The sequence below is a fragment of the Cannabis sativa genome, chromosome 2 (genome assembly GCF_029168945.1).
Source record: "Cannabis sativa cultivar Pink pepper isolate KNU-18-1 chromosome 2, ASM2916894v1, whole genome shotgun sequence".
NCBI classification, from domain to species: Eukaryota; Viridiplantae; Streptophyta; class Magnoliopsida; order Rosales; family Cannabaceae; genus Cannabis; species Cannabis sativa.
In genome coordinates this window covers 973,610-996,530 of record NC_083602.1, presented here as the reverse complement: position 1 = coordinate 996,530, position 22,921 = coordinate 973,610, and the positions used below count along the sequence as shown (strand labels likewise).

The 22,921-nt window shown below is 31.4% G+C and overlaps 2 protein-coding genes across 2 annotated transcripts; one reads left to right on the top strand and one right to left on the bottom strand.

Moving 5' to 3' along the window:
• Positions 1 to 6,052: 6,052 nt before the first annotated feature.
• On the top strand, positions 6,053 to 8,727 carry LOC115719119 (protein neprosin-like). The gene is made up of 7 exons (XM_061109750.1): positions 6,053 to 6,252; positions 6,881 to 6,973; positions 7,080 to 7,283; positions 7,403 to 7,555; positions 7,717 to 7,770; positions 7,862 to 7,999; positions 8,208 to 8,727. Exons 1-7 carry the CDS (start codon positions 6,082 to 6,084, stop codon positions 8,574 to 8,576), a joined length of 1,182 nt encoding a protein of 393 aa, XP_060965733.1. The 5' UTR covers positions 6,053 to 6,081; the 3' UTR covers positions 8,577 to 8,727.
• Positions 8,728 to 9,417: 690 nt separating this feature from the next.
• LOC115721209 (ABSCISIC ACID-INSENSITIVE 5-like protein 1) lies at positions 9,418 to 12,487 on the bottom strand. The gene is made up of 5 exons (XM_030650467.2): positions 12,375 to 12,487; positions 11,524 to 12,282; positions 10,149 to 10,220; positions 9,860 to 9,889; positions 9,418 to 9,720 (listed from the first exon to the last, which is right to left on the bottom strand). The coding sequence occupies exons 2-5, from the start codon at positions 12,259 to 12,261 to the stop codon at positions 9,628 to 9,630; spliced, it is 933 nt and encodes a 310-aa protein (XP_030506327.2). The 5' UTR covers positions 12,262 to 12,282; positions 12,375 to 12,487; the 3' UTR covers positions 9,418 to 9,627.
• Between the last annotated feature and the right edge of the window lie 10,434 nt (positions 12,488 to 22,921).

The following is a 22,921-nucleotide window of genomic DNA, read 5'->3' as shown; positions in this document are numbered from 1 at the left end:
GCCCAAGTCTAATTTTGATAAATAAACCCTAACTATTAGACTACATGACGGAGGTTGGGTTCAGTAAAATTGTACCCACTACTATGACTCCTTACCTACCATATAGACCTAATAAACAAGTATTTAACTATTGTCTTATCAGTCAAAAAAAGTTCGACAAGGCTCCATTGTCAATCATAGTTTGAGCTATTGTCATGTTAGTTATTCGTACTTCTACAACCATGGAGTCATTGTGTAGATAATGAACATGAGCAGCGTCATCATCGTTTAATGATACAATAGTATCACTTCTCCGTGACGATTTGTGATTTCTCTCCTCCACGACCAATATTTTTTCGTTTTGCTCATAGTGGAGGGGTCCATGCATACCTTTCTTGGGCTTTGCTCGTATTTCCAGCAATGTGTGGGCCTCCAATCATAACATGTAGGTGCTCATCCACTGGTGGTGGCATTAGGAAGTTTTGGTCATTATCTTGTTGGGGAGCCCTTTGATTCTGATCGGACTTTACATACTGATTCAAGTGTGGATTGTTTCTTCGAATAAGAAACTCAATCTCCTCCTTCAATTTATTACATTGATTTGTTTCATGATCGAAATCTTTGTAAAAATGATTAAACTTGGGTAATGTACCTCTTACTGATATCTTTCTTGATCAGAGGGGGTCTCTTGTAAAGTACTGACGATTGGGTTGCCATGAAGACATTTTCCCTAGTGTCAGTGAGAATAGTGAAAGAAGTGAAACAAAGATCTTTCATGCTGGGGTTTTGTTGATCAGTGATGTTGAATTTCCCCTTCTTTCTATTCCTCAAATTATTCTTGTTATTGGACATTTTTCACTATTATTATTGGGGTTATTGTTGTTACTTCCTTATGGCTGGAAGGTTTAATTGTTCGAGGAGGATGTAAATGCTCCAAATGGAGATAAGATTTTGATTGAGTCGACATTGTTTTGGGTGACATTGTCTACCCTCTTTACTGCTTCTTTGAGCTTTATAAATTCGTCAACCCGATCTAATAATTCTCCTATTGACCCCACAGTGAACCTTTTGATGTCCTTCCAAAGCTCACCCTTGGGCTCGATCCCTCCTAAGACTGCAACTAGCCGTCCTTCTTCAGTTAGTCCATTGACCTTAGTGGCCTCTGTTATGAACCAATGTATAGTCCTTCAACGTTTCTCCTTATAATTGTTTGACCTCGACCAGGTCTTTGAGGTGTGCAAAGAGCTATTTGGAGGAGGAAAATTGGATGTAGAACTCAAATGTAAAGGCATTCTAGGAATCAAACTTTCCAGGTGTTAGCTTGAAGTACCATTGTTGAGTGGCTACTGTCAATATTACTGTTGTGATATTTTGCACACGCAAGCGCACGTATCGTGACAAGTAGTAAACTCACCAAGAGTGAGGTCGATCCCACGAGGAATGTAGTTAAACATGTTAAAATTAAACTTTTATTTCTATTTTGTGGAATAAAAATTAATAATGATTAAAACTAGAAAATAAAAACCGTGAAAAAAATAAGCAATTAAACTAATAAGGAAATTAACAGTTAATAAAAACTAGAGCTTCAATTTTAATTGTATCTATTGAATATGGCTTAATATAATTATCTTCCTATTATCAATTTCTATGCAATAGCATGTGTACTAAGGTAATTTATAGTCTTCTCAGATATATAAATCTCAATCACATGCAAATTTTTTACTCTCATGAGAAATTTAACATGCAACATGCATTAAATACAGAAACCCTATAAGCTATCTAAACCATACAGGTACTCTCGTCCTATATCGAAATTTAGTTCTATTTCACTATAGCATAATCAACACTCACTTCTCAGACCTTGCATCGAAATCATAAAACAGTTAATTGATGGCTAAACAATTAAAAGTAATTAAGCACGAATGAAATAGAATACATAGAAATTAGGGAAAAAATAAATCATATTAAAACCATAAAGCAATGTCAAACAATATTCATCTAAACCTTAATCGAGTGTTTAGCTACACATGTTCATGGAAGAAAAATCACACATATTAACTTTAAGAAAGAGAAGAAGATAGAGAATAAAATAATGCTAAAAACTCTCTACAGAATGCCTCCAGTATTGACTTATGTCTCTAAAATTCGTACTCCTTTTTCCCTCTAAATTCCTTCTTAAAACTATTGAAGTCCACTTCTTTTATAGCCAAAAAATGATAAAAATAATAATAATAAAAAAAGCGCTGAAAAGAAAACCTATTCTCTTTAGGATTAGAAAACCTATTCTGCTTAGGATTAGAAAGGGCAGTGTGTTTTCTGCTGCGTCGACTGATAATATTTTGGCCATAACTCTCTCGATATTGCTCAAAATTGGATGATTCAAGATGTTTTGGAAAGATAAAAGAGAGATCTATACCTTTTATGTTTTGAATTTTTCCAAAATCTAATCAGAACATAGTCTAATTTAGGCTTGAAGTTTCAGCTTTATTTTCTTACACAATTTTCTCTATTTTATATATCTTCTTTTTGTGAGATTTTTTTTATCTTTTTTCCCTCCAATGTTTGCGACGATCACGAGTGCGTCTGCATGTGGATGATGAACCCACCTGGCGTCACTCTCCATGAAGGTTATGTCATCGCATTCCTTCTTGAAAAACTTCTCAGGTCACTCACTTAGGTTGTTTATGTCGGCAAGCAGTTTCTCCTTTGCTTCCATAGCATAATGTTCTTGCGACTTTTTGGAATCTCCACCAATATGGGGTCCTCCAATAATCGTTAAGATATTGCGAGGAGTTCGTGAACCACTTGCATTGTTCGTGTCATCATTATCATCCGATTAGGGATGATTTTCTCCATTTTTCTTGTACTTACCGAATTTTTCTCGTCTGATCAATTCTTCAATCTCGTCCTGTAGGAACCAGCATTCTAGAGTGCTATGGCCGATGTCCTTATGGTACTTTCAGAACTTTTTCGGATCTCTTTTGTCGTGATTTCCTCTAATTGGAGGAGGCTTTCTGAAACCTTCATTTTTCTCCTCAATCGCATAAATATGATTGCGAGGGACTGCTAGTTCAGTGTAGTTGACAAAGCAGGTCCTCCTTTCCTCTTTGGAGATGTTTCCTTCTTGGAAGGGGACTTGGCAAGCTTTGGACTTCGCTGCCTCTGAGGGTTACGTCTTCTCGGGCTTCTACCTCTGGGATTCTTTCCTCTAGGACTTCGAGATTGTGACTGCGGTATGGGTGACTCGTGCTTCTCCTTCCCCCTTTCTAGTTTAGCAAGATAATTCTCGATTCTCTTATGCGGCTCAGCCATGGCGAAGAATTCTACCAACGATTCTAGTCTTCGTGCCTGCAACTCTTTCCAGAAATCGGTTCTTGGCAAGACACCTGTAATCAACATACAAACTAACAAAGACTCGGGGGCCTTCTCAACCTTGGTTACTTCAGCATTAAAACGCTTAAAATAATCCTATAAGGACTCACCGACTTCCTGCTTAATGTTAGCCAGGGTTGTATAAGGCAGTTTATACGTCATCGTGGCTTGGAAGTGCGTCAAGAATAAATCCACAAAAGTCTTCCAAGTCGATATGGATGCCTCAGGCAACTGGCTGAACCAATCGTGAGCGTTATCCTCCAAGATTGCCGCTAGGATGTGACATTTCGCTAATTGAGGAACCTGGTCTACTTCCATAATTGTATTAAACTTTTTAAGTAATTTGTGGGATTAGTAGTACCTTTATATTTTAGCGATTCAAATAACCTGAGGCAACTGGCTGAACCAATCGTGAGCGTTATCCTCCAAGATTGCCGCTAGGATGTGACATTTCGCTAATTGAGGAACCTGGTCTACTTCCATAATTGTATTAAACTTTTTAAGTAATCTATGGGATTAGTAGTACCTTTATATTTTAGCGATTCAAATAACCTGAGGCAACTGGCTGAACCAATCGTGAGCGTTATCCTCCAAGATTGCCGCTAAGTGTTACGAATTTTATGTTTATTACGCAAGTATACGCAATCAAGTAGTATCTCACGCAAGTGAGGTCGAACCACAGGGAATCGGATTAAGTACTACTAAACTATACTTATGATTCTATTTGGTAAAATAATAAGTTTGCAATTTAAAAGTAACTAACTCAGAAAATTGAAGAGAAAATAAACGAAGATTAATCAAGATGAGAGATTAGGGAGGTGAATCCTGTTGATAAGTTACCAATGTTAATACCTAATTGCTATCCTTATCTTAATGTGAATGACAGATTATAAATTAACCTAACTCCTTTCAGATCTTTTAGGTTCTAAATAATATGTTCTCTAATTAACTTCTTAATTAAATCAACACAAAATCAGCATTAAGCAATAATCTATTCGTCACTGAGGCTATGTAAATACTTTCATTTCACATCAAAACCTAGACTATCCAAATTTTAGCATTCTCAATTCTCACTTTTCAGATTTCGAATTGAGATCATTAAACATGTAAAAGGTGATCAAGCTTGCACATGGAATTAAACACAAATATAGATAGTATTCACACATAAGATGAAGGAATGGCAATTATTTATTAACTAGGCATAAACTTAAGCAACAATCATCATCCTCCCTTATTGGGAAATTTAGTTCATAATAACTCTAAAAACATCCATGATTAATTCAGAAACAAAAACAAACATAAAGAAGAAATTAAGGGTAAAAGAAAGAAACTAGAAGGTGATATCGCTTTGGGTCTTCAAGATAGCTTCCTCTCCACTTGCATCCACTATTTAGGTCTATTTCTGCTTACTTTTGACCTTCAGTGTCGTATTCCTTATATAGGGATGAGAAGTGTGCCTCCAATTGAGAGAAAAATCAAAATTAGGTCAAAACCACGACGTCCGTACCTAGTCGCGACTAGCCTTTAAGCTGGTCGCGACTACAGGCAAACCTCGAAAATCAGAGGTTCTGCCAAATCTCGAAGTCGCGACCAGGAAAAAGGGTCACGACCTGGCTCCCTGGAGGTCGCGACTACTGACGCGTCTGGAGCTGAATTTTTCAATTTTTTTCCAGTTTATCCCAGTTTTTCGCCATTTGACTGAATTTAAACTTTAACACTCCGGGAACCTGAAATAATGAAAATCAAGCGTAAAACTGCTCCAAAAGACACCAATAGACGAGATAATGCTAACTTTAAAGACCCGAAACATAGGCTAATTATAACCTAACACTAGGATGTGACATTTCGCTAATTGAGGAACCTGGTCTACTTCCATAATTGTATTAAACTTTTTAAGTAATCTATGGGATTAGTAGTACCTTTATATTTTAGAGATTCAAATAACCTGAATCCCTTGGGAAGTCGAGCTTGTCGCACTTCTTCAGTGAAGGGAGAAGTCCCATGGAGCTAGTAAATGGGCCTTCTCTGCTGCTCGATTATTTTCAATGCTCGTAGCAGGATGCTCTGATCAACACCACCTCGTATGACGGTGTTGTTTTGAGTAGTCGCAGGTAGGGGTGAGCATAAAATTCAAAAAACTGAAAAAAACCGTTTAAACTGACCTACCGAACACCGTTGGAACCGAAACCGACGAAACCAAAAACTGAAAAAACCGCTAACGGTTAAAACCGCCATTGAACAGTCGGTTTTTTTTGGATAATAAACTAACCGAAAAAATTGAAACCGACCGTTATACATATATATATTAATTTAAACAAAACTTTATTTAGTTATGATATTTTTATATATTATTAGTAACTAAATAACAACTCACTTTAATATACAACATAATAAAATACATAATACATTGCATCAACTTAAATGAATTCAAAAACAAGACTTTAATTAACCAATATCCCTATATATACATATATTTACAACCTTTGGATAATCCAAGTCAAATGTTAATATACTTAACTAAATATATCTTTCTATAGATAAATATAGATAAATTAGGCATAATAAGTCCCTATAAATATTCCACTAAACTGCAAATATTCTATTCATCACATAATTTTCTGGTAGATATATACAAATCAATATCTCCTTCTTCCTCTAATTTATATATATTTGATTACTTTTTAATATTGTGATTGTTTTGGTTTATGCAGAAACCCAAAATTTCATTCAATGGCAATTAGGGCATTTATTATCTTAATTAGTATATTATGTTATATTTCATATTATGCTAATGCTAAAGAAAACTTTACAGCATTATCATCATCAATATCAAAAGAAGAACACTTGGAAATAGATGAGCAACTTAAGCAATTGAATAAGCCAGCAGTCAAGACCATCCAAGTAATTTTTATTTTTTCTTTGAATAAATTACGAAATTTCATTTGGTTTTCAAATATGATGAATGAGTATTATTAGAAAAAAAAAAATGAGATTTTATGTTTTATTTTTCTTATCTAATTGAGATGAGATTATCTCATTAGCCGAAAGAAATAATAAAAAAAAAGAATATTATTCGGCAAAAAAATAAAATAAATAAAAGTTGAGTTTGGCGTAAACTTTTTATATAAACATATTTTTGATATAGTGCAAAAAGATATGATTTTGATTTTTTTTTTTTTATTAAATGGTTAAATTAAATATATAAACTCAAATTTTTGTTTTATAATAATTTAATTTTAAAAATTAATATGTATCCTTAAATTTTTTTAGTAACTATCAATGTGTAACACCCATTGAGAAGTGTAATTTATATATATATATATTCAAGTTTTCAATTGAAAAATTTATTTTGTTATTAATTTTACATTGTTGTACTGTGTTGTATATAAATTATAAATTTACTAATTTAGCAAATAGGCCATTTAAATATTTAATAAAGATAATTTTTAATTTTTTTAGAAATTAAATTTAGGTAATGATGATGTTTAAATATTGATTGCCAATTAAAAAATAATTTATATACTTGCAGGTAAATGATGGAGTTATTTATGACTGTGTTGATTTCTATAAGCAACCCGCCTTTGATCATCCTTTATTGAAGGACCATAATTATTACCATACGGTTTGTTGTAATTTATATATATTAAACATATAAATTTTATTAATTAATTCACCAAAAATATTTATTAGTTATTCTTGATAAAATAATTTATGTTATTGGTATACAGATGAAACCTTCTTCTCGTCCTACAAATTTAATTAAAAATAAAAATGAAACACATAGCGAGCATAAAATGGAAGAGGTAAAAGGTTTAGGATGTCCAACTGGAACAGTTCCTATTAGAAGAACTACAAAAGAAGATCTCATTAGATCTAAACTATTCACAAATAGAATAATTACTCCTCAAACTGTTGAGAAGCCAGGTCTTCATGTAAGTTTTTTCAATATATTCATTAAAACAACTTTTATTATTACTTATTAGGATCAATATATATATATTTATATACAAAATTATAGATATTGAAACTAAGGATAATATTATTTTTATAGCATGCTGTGCTTCGAACAAAGCCTGGAAGAAGATACAATGGAGGTGGTGTAATCATGAGTGTACATGATTTATCTACTATCATAAGGCCTCGTTATAGTGTATCTCACATGACAATTAAAAATGGACCTGATACCATACAAGCTGGATGGACGGTGAGTTAACTATTATTTTTTTTTTCTTAATATATGAAGTCATTCTTTTAAAGCATACTATTAGTAATTAAATATTAATTAGATATATTTTTATAATTAGTTAATATTATTCTTCCTTTCTAGTTTTGTTTTTCCACTCAACTATTACTTTATCTTTTTAGGTAAACCCTAATTTGTACGGCGATAGTAAAACTCGCTTCTTCACATTTTTACAAGTAAGTTTCTTTCTCATATTTATCATAAATTATTCTACTTTAAATAATAATTAAATATTTTTAATCATGTTATTATTTACCTATTAATTAGGCTGGTGGAAGATCTTGTTTCAACACACATTGTCCTGGTTTTGTTATTGTTAATACCGATATACCACTCGACCATGTTTATCAACTACTTTCTCAACGTGGTGGCCCAATATATCTTACACAAATTTTTATTTATCGAGTAAGTAATATATATATAAATATAAAAAAACATCATATTAATACATTTTATCATTAGTTTTGAAAAAAAATTACAAAATATCTCATAAATATGATACTTTTTTTTTAGATCAAGTTTAAAATAAAAAAATTTAGTTCTCTCACTATATGTTGTTATATATGTATAGGTCAAATATTTACGCTATTGCTATCCTTTATTTTTCTAATAGGATGCTGTGAATGGAAATTGGTGGCTTGAATATGGAAGAGACGGGACTCAAATCGGTTTCTGGCCCGGACGCATATTTAGTAGTCTTAACACAGGGAGTAACCATGTAGAATGGGGCGGAGAGGCTTACACTCCACCGGGACAAAAAGCTACTCAAATGGGCAACAGTTTCCGTCCAAAAGGAGATTCAAGATTCGAAGCATATATGAAACAAATTACAACCATTGACGAATCTCATAAACAAGTCATTGCTACAAATACTGAAACCTTTGTTGATGATAAACATTTATATGGTATTTTGGATTGGGGAATGGAAGGGATACATGGTCATGTTATGTCTTATGGAGGCCCTTTTTTCTCTGCTATTTAATTTTTATTACTAATAATATATAATAATAACAATAATAAAAATTCTTATGGAAAAAAAAAAACAAGGTCATGTTATTTTTATTAAATAATAATAATAACAATAATATGTACTTTTATATCAAATTAGTAATCACATGTCTACTTTTAAGCCATTCTATTAATTTTAATAAGTTCAAATTATTATGCAATTATGTTTTTCTAAAAAAAATAATTATTATAAAATAGTTAAATTGATTTTTTTTATATAATTAAAATACAATTTTTAATAAAAAAAAAATGACAAATTCATATATATTTTTATCAAAATATGCACTACATGATCCTTTGTTTGACACAATGTATGAATGTAATGTACTTTTTATTTACTTGAAATTTTAAAGAGTATTAATAGTGTACTCTAATATATCAAGATATTATATCGATATTGATGTGATTAAATATCAAAATCTCACACACATTTTAATTTTAGTAATTAATATAGAAAAAAAAAAAGACTCCTAACTTGTAATGATATTGAACAACTCTATTACCTAATGGCAAATCTATTCACTAAAAAAACACTAGCTATATGTAAAAGACTTAATGGATATTTCACATTAAAAAAATATATTTTTTTAATAACAATTTTTTAGTTATAACAAAATGTTCCTTGTAACTAAAATATAATATTTAGATACAAATTGTTACTAATTTAGTTTTATTCACAACAAATACTGTAATTAAAAACACATTTAATCATAATAAATTGTAATTTTTATAATTAATACATTTTAACACAGATATTTTAATCACAATTTTTTTTAATTTTAGTCACAAATTTTATTGTAACTAAAATTAAGATTTATATTTTACTACCTATAATTTACATATTATTACAAAGATAAGAGGTAAGGTAGCTACATTAATTTAAAACATTACAAAACACACAACAGTTATAATTATTATTATTATTATTTTAATTACCACATGACAAAATATTTTATTATTATTACTTATAAATTTAATTATATATGTAAAACTTCTTCAAAACTATTCATCTTCCTTCTTTATCATCACCAAGCTAGACTCACTGCCCTCCTTATGGTTCTCAATTTTTCAATCAATTTTTGTGATGATTTTATTGATTGTTTTCTTTTCATCAGTACCTATATATATCAACAATAAAATCATAAAATTAATTAATGATACATACACAATAATAACAAATTTATAAAATTTACAAAAAATATATGTTTTAAATCATACGAATATAAATATTATAGGATATTATAAATTTGTAATTACCTCTCTTTTTCTCTTAAGATCAGATTCAGCCTGCTCAAACATAAATAAGACTAAATTAAAATAATTTTTAACACGAATAAATATAAAAAAAAAAATATAATAAATTTTGTTATAACACTTTTATATTAATTTTTATTTAAGAAAATACAAGATTCAATTTATTATTTAATAAAACAAAAATTTTATTCAATAACCTTTATAAAATACAACATTAATATGAAAGTATTTAGTACTAATTAATATTTAGATAATTTTAATAATAATATTTATTTGAATTAATTGTACATACTAAGTTTTGCTTCAATCTTTCATTCTCCTCTTTGAGATGATTAAGTTCAACTTCTAGTTCCACCGTATAAGCCTGAACACAAAATTATTAATTAAATATACATTTAAAACATCATGCAAAATTTTAAAAAAATTATACATATAAAAAATTAATCAAAGTTTTTTTTTTTTTTTTGAGAAAAAGCTGTTAGTTATTATAAATCAAAGAGTGTCATTTACAACAACAGAGAAAATGGTAGAAGGAATTTCTTCTATCCATATACAATCATTATCCAACTGTAAAGCTTGTTTTGCCAGGCCGTGAGCGGCTTGGTTAGCATCCCGTCTAACATGAGATATTAAAAAAAATTAATCAAAGTTTGAATCATATATGGTAAATGGTAAATTATTTCAAAATTTTAAATTAAAATATTAAAAAAAATCTTAAATAACTAAATTATATCATATAAAATAATTAAAATTAAAATTATTTCAAATATTTGCAGAACCACTATCATAATAATAATAAATAATACTTGCAACATAAATATTTTATATACTTATATATCAATTTTTTAACGCTATGTTTTTGTTACAATTGTTAATTTTAATTCTATTAAGTTATGTTAAATCTCACTAAATTAACAAATGTCAATTAATTAGTGGTCCACTTTCAAAACTAAATAATAATTATTTAATTAGAATACTAAATAAATAAATAAAAATATATTTCAATTTTTCTTTTTAACTTTTCAACTTCAATTGTTATTTATTTTAAAATCATTTAATAATTTTTTAAAATAACAAATAAGTTGAACCACTAACATCAAAACAATATATGGTATCGTTTAGTAACACTTTTGTTTTCTAATTTTTAAATCACAAAATAAAAGTAAAATTTTTGTTTTTAAAAAATAAAAATATGTTTTGTAACTACTTTTATTTTTCAATTTTAAAAACATAAAATAAAAGTGTTCTGTAAAATTTATTTTTATTTATTTTTATTTTATTTAACTCAGACCTAGATATAGAGTCGGATTCAAGTCGAGATTCAGCGCTAAGATCGTGGGATTATTCAAGTTCGGGCCTGATCAGAGTCCAAAACATTAATTAAGAAAAAAAATTGTTTAAAAAAGATTGAAAGGGACTTTTTCTTTATTTCAAAATTTTAATCTTTAATTAAAAAATTAAATAGTGAAAATAATTTTATAGAACATGTTTTTAAAAAAATTTTACTTTTTTAATTTTAAAAATAGAATCCGTTAAATAGTATTTACCTTATATTACAAAAAAAAATCAGTTAAATCTAAATTCCCAAAATGATATACAAACTACACACAAGTTAATTTTTTTTTTTTATTTAACATTTATCCAATTACCAAAACTCGAGTTAATACCTGTTTTCGAGCCCGAGACCGAGCAGCGGATTCTCGATTCTTAATCATACGGCGTTGCCTTCTCTCCACCACCACTTCCAAACACCCATCTATCATCTTACCCCTCTTCCTCAAACTTTGACTTTGACTCTTCTCTTCATAACACACACTATTATTACAATCAAACGACGTCGTTTTCTCATCAGAAGAAGTACCCTGTTGTCGTTTCATCAAAACCCTCGTCGTTTCATCCAATTCTCCCTCTTCTTCCACATTTGTCGTTTCTCTAACCACACCTGCTTTTACCAAAAAGTCCTCAAGTGTCATCTCCCCAAGCGTAGTTTGCTCAGAACAATCCTCCTTATTCCGATTCCGATTCCGATCCCGATCACGATCTTCATCTTGTTCATCTTGGTCTTTGTGAATCTGAAACCAGATCTCATCTACGGTTTTTTTACATAACGGAATTGGAATAGACAACGAGCCTTGTCTAGACAAAGACAACGAAGAAGTTGTTTTTGTTGTTGTAACAACCTCGGGGGTAATTTGGTCATTTTGAGTATTATTATTATTATTATCGACGGTCCAGATGTTGGCGATGAAATCTTCGATGTTCATGGATCCAAAGCTTTTCATTCGATTATTCTTGGTTTGAATCTCATCTAGAGTGAGACTGAAGATCGATGAAGATGATGTTCTTACTAACTTCATTGATTCCGATTCTGATTCTACTTTCTCTTCTTCATTCAACATTTTCATTATTATTAATAATTTTCTCCCCTAAACAAAAAAACACACAAATTATGTAAAGAACATAAAGTAATAATAACTCATTGCATGCATTACATAATATGTATATATATATATATTACCTTGTGGAAATGGAAGAGAGAGAATGGATATGATGTAGATGAGATAGTTGAGAATCATTGTAAGTGATTATATATGTATATGTGTTATATGTATGTATAGGTTTGATGAGGTGGTGGAAGGAGAGATATGGATTTTGACACGTAAGGGTGAGAAATGCATGCATGGCTCTGTAACAGATCTTACTCTTCTAACCCTTTTGAATCAAACTCACAACACAAACACTCATCATCTCGACTTCTCCGTCAACACCTATATATATATATATATTTATATATATATAAAAGAAGATGGATTGTATTTGTATGGTTTGTACCTGTAAATATGTATATATTGTAATTAGGGTTATAGTGCTTATTGGTTGTAGAGCAATATTGTTATATATTAATACTATATATTGATGTGATGGATTTTGATATATTGATTAATAAGTGGTTTTCTATTTAATTTATTATTAAATATAAATATATAAGATTTAATATTGAATTGCATTAATAATAATTTATTAGAATAGTGTGATGCTTTAAAGTGGTTCTTAGCATTTTGGTTTATTGTATATAAGTGAGTGAGTGTGACACGTGAGTTGTGAATGTTACATGTATCCATTCAAGTACATTATTATAATTGGAATTTTTTTTACTTAAAAGTGAATATGTCAATATTAATTGGGGCATGGACAATGTTTTCCGAACAATCTCAGGTACATATGGCACAAGACGATTCTATCAATGTCGAATGGGATCGGGTGTTTTGACGTCTCTCTATATATATATATAGTGCTCTAGTTTGTCTTTCTTTGAGCTTAATGATACCTTTCATAAAACTTGAATGTAGTACCATCTAATCAAAGATTTATCATTGAATCCAATCAGATTCACTTGGATAGGTTTCATTGTGGAATAGATTGTCTAAAATCAAATACAATTCAATGTCCAATTAACTAACTATTGTTTTTATTTGATTTGGATGAGTTCCTATTTGGATCGATTGATTGAAATTTTTGTTGGCAAAATCTAATATCATTAATTGAAATTCCAGTTGGCAAAATCCAATATCCTTAATTGAAATTCCTGTTGGCAAAATCCAATATCCTAGGGTAATTACTAGGGTATTAATTACACAGTTTAGTAATTACACTATATTTTAAAATGCAAGGTGTGTTTGAATATGAGGTGGTAATTACACATGAATTCCTAATATCTTGTTTGGCAAAATAGTTAGTAATTACATGGGAAAATAATATTTTTTAATAGCTAATGTTTAATATGGAAAATTTTTAGTAATTACATCCAATTCTCATGGGGGGCCATGAGAATTGGAGAGTGTAATTGGAACCTCTCAATTACTTCCAATTACACAGTTACGGTGTAATTACATGGCCAGACAAACATGCCAAATTATGTAATTACCTCTAATTACACACAAATCCAATTACATTGTGGCTTTCCAAACGCACCCTTAATTGATAAACCTAAATACATTGGATATATATCAATGAACAAATCCTAATATTGGTGCTGTAGATCAAAGCATTGGCCTCTAACATTATTGTATTAGAATATTTTTATTTATGGAAATTATTTTCTAATTAAGGAAATGATTTTCTATTTAAGGAAATAAATAAATAATTGATTTTCTGATAAATGAATATTTTATATTCATTGAATCTGGACAAAATCAATTATGTAATATTCTATATATGGTCAGATTTCTATATTCATTACCTGATTTGATTTCCTGAATTAATTGTCAAAATATTCTGACAATTAATGTGGCGCAGATACTGATGGAGTATCTCACCTATAAATATAGGGTCTCGGTCCCCGAGCTCCTCACTCATTCTGAATCCATTCAGCAAATTCCATCTAAAGAGAGTTGAGAGAGCGAGGAAGCCCGAACTCCAATACTGAAGCTATCGCAGGGATTGAAGCTCAAAGATCAATGGCTGGAGGTACATCGATCCTTTCATTGCATATATTATTGATATGATTTCATTATATTTTCCGCATTTTCATATCATTGTATATGCTATATTATATACACTATATATATAGTCTAACAGTTGGTATCAGAGCGGATTTATCTCTGCCTTGATTTTATTTGAGTTTCATATATATATATATATATACATTCATATATCTTTTATTCATATATATACATATTTGTTTCGGTTACGTATATATATATATATATTTATATTCATACCATTTATATATATATATACATTCATATACTGTTCATATATATACATATTTGTTTCGGTTCTGTATATATATATATATATTTATATTCATACCATTTATATTATATATACTTTTTAATCGGTAAATACATATATATATATATATATATCTTTTATTGTTCATATATACATATATATTATATACTCATACATTCATACTCTACTCGTACGTGTATATATATATTTTATATGTATATATGTTTATATATATATCGTATATTATATATATGTTTTGTCACATAATAATAATCATAATATTCATTTTTTATTATGTGATATATACATGCATATATATATATATACATGCGTATATATAATCACGATCGGTCCATGGTTTTGTTTTTTCCTTTTTTCATTTTTCGGTGTTTATTTTGAATACTATATACATTACTATATTCGTATAGTATTATAGATCGATCTAAGCATTGAAAATCCATTGAAAAACTTAAAGATGGAAAAAATTTTCAGTTAAAACCTTTTCGGACCCGATTAGTTTCGTGATATTAAAGTATATATTTTTTCGTGTTTTCGTGCATAAAATCTATGTGGATCTCTTTATTATTTGATTTAGAACCATTTAGATTTGAAAACACGTAATTTGGTCGTCGGAAACGCAATTTCCGATCGGGTTTGGGTCGGGTTCGACGGACCCGCGTGCAGAAAAACGGGTCAAAATCGACCCGGTTTGGCTGAAGAAGACGACGCAAACGACATGTCGTTTGCCAAAAAACGACGTGTCGTTTGCCCAAAACGACGTGTCGTTTGTCAAAAACGACGTGTCGTTTGAAAGCCTTCAGTTTAGTTGTCGTTGTTGAAAAACGACATGTCGTTTTTCACATTGTGGAAAACGACATGTCGTTTTCCTTCTTCTGAGGCAGCCTCTTACTTTAGTTAAACGACGTGTCGTTTTTACCTTAGGGAAAACGACATGTCGTTTTGTATATTTTCTCAGCACACTTCAGCATGTAAAAAACGACGTGTCGTTTTTGCCTTTTGCAAAAACGACATGTCGTTTGGCGTATGGATTTTTCAAAAAAAAAAAAAAAAAAAAAAAAAAAAAGGGGAAAAATTCCGAATTTTGATAAATTTTTTATTTATTTGGAATATTAATTATTTTCCTATTTTGTGTGTTAATTTAGTCAATAAATTGCATTTAGTTAATTTTCCATTTTTGTTTAATACATATATATAGTATAAATTGAAAATGGAAATTTGTTTAAATTTGGTAATTTATTACATGATTTATTTAGGCATGTAAAAATTGTGCTAATTTGTGCGTTTAATTAAATATTACCAAATTTATGCAATTTATTGTCTAAATTAATTTTGAAAAATCTGCCATTAATTTCATATTAAGGAATTAGCATTTAATTAATCATCATACATTAATTGTATTATTTTGTATTTATTTGACAAATTTATGTTTAATGCAATTAATTTGGATTTGTATGATTTAAATGCTATACATAAATTCATTTTATGATGCTAGATATATTTAGAAATATTCAAACATTAAGATAGGTTGAATATTTTATTTAGCAATTAAGTTTCATAAAACTTCATAAAATTATTCATAAAATATTCATAAAACTTTATAAAATGAATAAAATATGAATAAAACATAAGTAGTTTTGTGGTTTGACATAAGAAAACATGAACCTGGGACAAATGCTCATATCTAGAACGATTTTTAATGATCTTCGGACGACCACACTAGGAGCACTAATCTCAGTGATTGTCTATTATGTTAATAACGAAATTACTTTTAGGTAGAGCCCAATACCTAATGTCTAAAGTGAAAATATAATTTTTTATAATTAGGGAGTAGCCACAGCATCTTTAATTATATAAAATTATATATTAATTAAAATTCACCTTAATGGACAAAACTTGTAATTAATTATTTGGATATAATAATTTTACCCCACAGGGATTTTATTATATTTTTATAATTAATTAGGATAATATATTAAGTTAAATTCTCTTAATTTACCCCACAGGGAGTTATGAGGATTTGATTTAATAGTGTTATCACAAATTTTAATTAAAGATAGATTTCATTCCTCCATTAATCTAAATTAAATATTTCATTAAATCTATCATAAAGTTCATACAATTTTATTAGATTTAAAATTTAGCCCACAGGCAATTTTAGATTTAATAAAATTTTTATCTTCATCATGTTTCTACATTGGTAAAACATGAATTCATTAAAGCCTCAATTCTTTTAACATCTAAATTTTTGTAATCCTATTCTTGCAGCTATTTCATCCACCTCTAAATATGCTGAAATCACTAGTGAAATCCCTGAGCTTAGGAGTGACAACTTCAAAATCTGGAAGGAACGAGTTCTTCTCCACCTAGCTTGCACTGACATGGATTATGCAATAAGGAAAGATGAACCAGCTGCTATCACTGATACTAGCACTGCGTGAAAAGTGGGAGCAATCTAATCGTCTCTGCATCATGTTCATTATGTCCAGAATTCCTATGGGAATGCGTGGATCGGTGGAGCCACCTGAGAAGGTGAAAGACTTTATCAAAGTTATGGATGAGCAGTTTGACACTTCAGATAAATCCTTGTTCATCAACCTCATCCAAGAGTTCTCGTCCACAAAACTCACCGGTGTTAAAGGAGTTCGAGAACACATTTCTAAAATGAGGGACATCACTGCTCATTTGAAGAAACTCGACGTTATCATTCCTGATACCTTCCTGGTTCATTACATCCTTCATAATCTTCCTCCACAGTATGGGCCTTTCAAAATTTCCTACAACACACATAAAGAAAAATGGACTATCAATGAATTGATGACCATGTGTGTTCAAGAGGAAGCCAGGCTTCTACAGGAGCAAGGAGAAAGTGTTCACTGACCACTCAACCTAAGAAACGCAAGCCATTCAAGAAGAACAAAGGGAAAAAGCCCATGGCTCCCAAGGCTGCCATAAAGAAAGATTACATCAAATGTTTCTTTTGTAAACAAAAGGGACATGCTAAAAGGGAGTGCAGCCAGTTCAAGAAATGGATGGATGACAAAGGTAATCCAATTTCCTTAGTATGTTATGAATCTAATATGGCTAATGTTAATCTTAACACATGGTGGATTGATTCCGGTTCAACAATTCACATAACAAATTCCTTGCAGGATATTCAAAATCTAAGGAAGCCAGTGGCAAGTGAGCAAAGCATCTTATCTGGAAACAAGATGGGCTCACATGTGGAAGCTATTGGAACATGCAATTTAGTTTTAAGTAATGGTTTTATTTTAAAGTTAGAAAAGACCTTTTATGTACCAAGTTTCTCTAGAAACTTGATTTCAGTTTCAAGACTTATACCCTTTGGTTTTTCCTTTACATTTTCAGACAAATATTTTAATTTATATTATAAATCTGAATGTGTTGGAAATGGTATTTTGTCTGATGGTCTTTACTGCCTTAATTTACAAAATAATACCACTAATAATGTTATGCATGTTCACGCTGGCACTAAGAGATGTGTTATGAAAGAGGATTCCTGTACATTGTGGCACCGGAGATTGGGACATATCTCCATTGATAGAATTAAAAGATTGGTAAAAGATGGGGTACTCAATACCTTAGATTTTACTGACTTTGATACTTGTGTGGATTGCATTAAGGGAAAGCAAACCTCCAAGTTTGTCAAAACTGGTGTCCATAGGAGTTCTGAAATATTAGAAATCATACATACTGATATATGTAGTCCAGATATGGAGTCACATGGTCAGAAATACTTCATCTCATTCATAGATGATTACTCACGCTACATGTATATCTACTTACTTCATAATAAAAGTGAAGCATTAGATGTCTTTAAGATATTTAAAGCTGAAGTAGAGAAACAATGCAACAAGCAAATTAAGATAGTGAGATCAGATAGAGGAGGTGAGTATTATGGTAGATACACAGAAGATGGACAAGCACCTGGTGCATTTGCGAAGTTTCTTGAAGAAAATGGGATTGTTGCCCATTACACCTTGCCCGGTACACCCGAGCAAAATGGTGTTGCAGAAAGAAGAAACCGAACATTAATGGACATGGTGCGGAGTATGCTTAGTAGCAACTCTAACCTTCCTAAATCCTTGTGGACTGAAGCATTAAAGACATCCGTGTACATATTAAACCGAGTTCCAACAAAGGCAGTCTCAAAAACTCCTTTTGAATTATGGAAAGGTTGGAAACCAAGTTTGAATCATGTACGCATTTGGGGATGTCCATCTGAAGTCAGAATATATAATCCACAAGAGAAGAAATTGGACCCAAGGACCATAAGCGGATTCTTTATAGGGTACGCTGAAAAGTCTAAAGGTTACAAGTTTTATTGTCCATCTCATAGCACAAGAATTGTGGAATCAAGGAATGCAAAATTTCTTGAGAATGCCTTGATCAGTGGGAGTGATCAATCAAAGGACTTAGGTCCTGAGAAAGATCCTTCAGAACCTTCCACTTCAAAGGCAAGATTGATAATGGTTAACACTCCTGTCGTTCAAACGAATGTTGAACAACCATTACCAATCACTGAAGATCCACAAGTTGGTAATGATAATCCAGTAGATCAAAATGTTCAAGAGTTGCCTGCAACTGTTGAACAACCTGCTGAACCTGCTGCTGCTCCACAAGAGCCTGTTGGTGAAGTCTTAAGAAGATCTACTAGACCTATCAAACCAAGGATTTATAAAGACTATGTTGTGTATTTATTAGAATCTGATATTGGAATTGGAAATGATCCAGAAACGTTTTTACAAGCTATGAACAGTAGAGAATCAAAATTGTGGTACAATGCTATGGATGATGAAATGAATTCTATGAGGTGCAACAGAGTCTGGGAACTTGTAAAGTTGCCTAATGGGGCGAGAGCCATTGGCTGTAAATGGGTCTATAAAACTAAGAAAGACTCATTAGGCAACACTGAGAGGTACAAAGCGAGACTTGTTGCTAAAGGATTCACTCAAGAGGAAGGAATTGACTATACGGAGACTTTTTCTCCTGTATCAAAGAAAGATTCCCTCAGAGTCATCTTGGCGTTAGTTGCTCATTTTGATTTAGAGCTGGAGCAGATGGATGTAAAAACTGCTTTTCTGAATGGTGATCTAGAGGAGGAGGTATACATGAAACAACCAGAAGGATTCTCCTCTAGTGAAGGTCAGGATTTGGTATGCAAGCTCAAGAAGTCCATCTATGGATTAAAACAAGCATCCCGCCAATGGTATTTAAAATTTCATGATGTCATCTCTTCCTTTGGATTTGAAGAGAATGTCATGGATCAATGCATATACCTGAAGGAAAGTGGGAGTAAGATCTGTTTTCTTGTTTTATATGTGGACGATATTCTTCTTGCATCCAATGATAAAGGGTTGCTACGTGAAGTGAAACAATTTCTTTCAAAGAACTTTGAGATGAAAGACATGGGTGAAGCATCCTATGTCATAGGCATTAAGATTCATAGAGATAGATACCGAGGTATCTTAGGTTTATCTCAAGAAGCCTACATCAACAGAGTTTTAGAAAGATTTCATATGAAAGATTGTTCACCGAGCGTTGCTCCAATTATGAAGGGTGATAAATTAAATTTGAGCCAGTGCCCAAAGAATGATTTTGAAAGAGAACAAATGAAGAACATTCCTTATGCTTCTGCTGTCGGAAGCCTAATGTATGCTCAGGTGTGCACAAGACCCGACATTGCTTATTCTGTCGGAATGTTAGGAAGATTTCAGAGTAACCCGGGGATAGACCACTGGAAAGCTGCAAAGAAAGTTATGAGGTATCTTCAGGGTACTAAGGATTACAATTTGATGTTCAAACGAACTGACAATCTAGAAGTAGTTGGCTACTCAGACTCAGATTTCGCTGGTTGTACTGATTCACGTAAATCTACATCTGGTTACGTGTTTATGTTTGCTGGTGGAGCTGTGTCCTGGAGGAGTAACAAACAATCTTTGACTGCTACTTCTACTATGGAGGCTGAGTTCGTTTCTTGTTTTGAGGCTACATCACATGGTGTATGGCTAAAGAGTTTCATTTCAGGCCTTAGAGTGGTTGATTCCATTGCAAGGCCGCTAAAGATGTTCTGTGACAATTAAATTGCGTTTTCATGGCTAAGAACAACAAAAGTGGAAGTCGAAGCAAGCACATCGACATTAAGTACTTAGCTATTAGAGAACGTGTTAAGGAAAATAAAGTGGTCATTCAACACATTAGCACTGAATTGATGATTGCCGATCCTATGACAAAAGGCTTGCCACCTCATAAATACAAGGATCATGTAGAGAACATGGGACTTGGTTCCCTTATGTAATTTGTACAAATAAAGTTATTATTAATGAAACTCTTATTTTGATTTTTCTCATATTTATGCGCATCTTAATTTTACATTTGAGAAAAATTTCAGAGGACCTGAATAAACATAAGGTTTAGGGTTTATTCACTTAAGTACATTGCCACATAAAGTACATTGTTATATAATAAATGTATTGTAATACATGGAAGATAATACTCGATTCATAATGAGGACATGTCGCTATGATTCGTATGTTTATTATATAATGAGGAACGTTGGGTTTGAATATTTTAGTTTAAATGCTGACCAAGTGGGAGAATATTAGAATATTTTTATTTATGGAAATTATTTTCTAATTAAGGAAATGATTTTCTATTTAAGGAAATAAATAAATAATTGATTTTCTGATAAATGAATATTTTATATTCATTGAATCTGGACAAAATCAATTATGTAATATTCTATATATGGTCAGATTTCTATATTCATTACCTGATTTGATTTCCTGAATTAATTGTCAAAATATTCGACAATTAATGTGGCGCGAATGCGATGGAGTATCTCACCTATAAATATAGGGTCTCGGTCCCCGAGCTCCTCACTCATTCTGAATCCATTCAGCAAATTCCATCTAAAGAGAGTTGAGAGAGCGAGGAAGCCCGAACTCCAATACTGAAGCTATCGCAGGGATTGAAGCTCAAAGATCAATGGCTGGAGGTACATCGATCCTTTCATTGCATATATTATTGATATGATTTCATTATATTTTCCGCATTTTCATATCATTGTATATGCTATATTATATACACTATATATATAGTCTAACATATTGATGTTGTAGTGTTACTTTGTATACTTTGTGTAGCATTGGCGATGCTTGAGATATCAACATTAGGACATTAACCAATATTGACAGGACTAGCATTGCATAGCACTAGTCCATAAAAAAATTTAAATTTCTATGCATGTATTAGGGGATACTTTTTTCTCTAAACATAAAATAGAGGTATTGGTAAAATGGGATAAAATTTACTTAATTCCTACATTACCCTCCCCCATTTGAAACCTGCCCTCTCTCTCGCCTCTCTTTCTCTCTCGCTCAGTGCCGCACCCATACACGCAGACCACCCACCCACGGCAGACCACCCATGCAGCCGACCGGCCTACATGACCCATGACAGACCACCCACGGCCGACCGCTCCCCTCAACCCACATCACCCACGCCGACCACCTAGACCACCCAAAATGTCTAAGATAATTATTTTTTTTTTTTCAATTTTTTCCTTTAATTTTTGGTGCTTAAATTCATGAAATAGAATAATATGTTGCAATTTTGTGTGAAATCTGTTAGTTAAGGTTAGATTTAGGAAGATTAGGAAGAAATTTATCGAAATGGGTTTTTTTTAGATCGGGCCCGATAGGGCCCGATGCCCGTCCGATGGTCGGATCCAATGGGGGCATGGCTGGAGGTTGAAGATGACAACCCGATGGGCCCGATTCCTTGGCTCGATGGACCCGACAGGTCCGATTCTTTGGGCCCGATGGGTCCGATTGGTCTGATGCCTTGGGCTCAATGGGTCCGATTTACGTTTAGGAGAAAAGATGAGAAGAGAGGAGTTGATGTAATTGAGAGAGGGTATTTTGGGGAAAACAATAAAATTATCATATATTAGAAATATTGGTAAATATAAATTTAGGAAAAAAAATTAAAGTAATGTAAACATAGAAATTCAAATTTCCCCGTCCATATTGCAAGGCCTAAGTTTTCATGGTACAAGTAATAATGAGTTCGAGGGCTTTTGGCAAAAAAATATCAAAAGTAAATTTTTTTTGCCGGTTTAGGTTCAAAATCTTAACCCAAACCCAATTAACACTACAAACTCAAAAAAAAAAAGGCAAAACACAACGAATGCCATCCTAGTTATAACGATTATGGATGTTCAAGATCAAGAAATTGTCATTGTTGCCAAAAATCCCGTCAAGGAAGAAAGTGGATAACATCATCAAGCAT

Coding starts and splice junctions, on each gene's coding strand:
- LOC115719119 (XM_061109750.1), top strand. CDS start 6,082: ATGGCAATTAGGGCATTTATTATCTTAATTAGTATATTATGTTATATT. Junction 6,253..6,880: donor CAGCAGTCAAGACCATCCAA/GTAATTTTTATT, acceptor ATATACTTGCAG/GTAAATGATGGAGTTATTTA. Junction 7,284..7,402: donor TTGAGAAGCCAGGTCTTCAT/GTAAGTTTTTTC, acceptor TTATTTTTATAG/CATGCTGTGCTTCGAACAAA.
- LOC115721209 (XM_030650467.2), bottom strand. CDS start 12,261: ATGAAAATGTTGAATGAAGAAGAGAAAGTAGAATCAGAATCGGAATCA. Junction 9,890..10,148: donor AAAGATTGAAGCAAAACTTA/GTATGTACAATT, acceptor ATGTTTGAGCAG/GCTGAATCTGATCTTAAGAG. Junction 9,721..9,859: donor ATCTTAAGAGAAAAAGAGAG/GTAATTACAAAT, acceptor TGATATATATAG/GTACTGATGAAAAGAAAACA.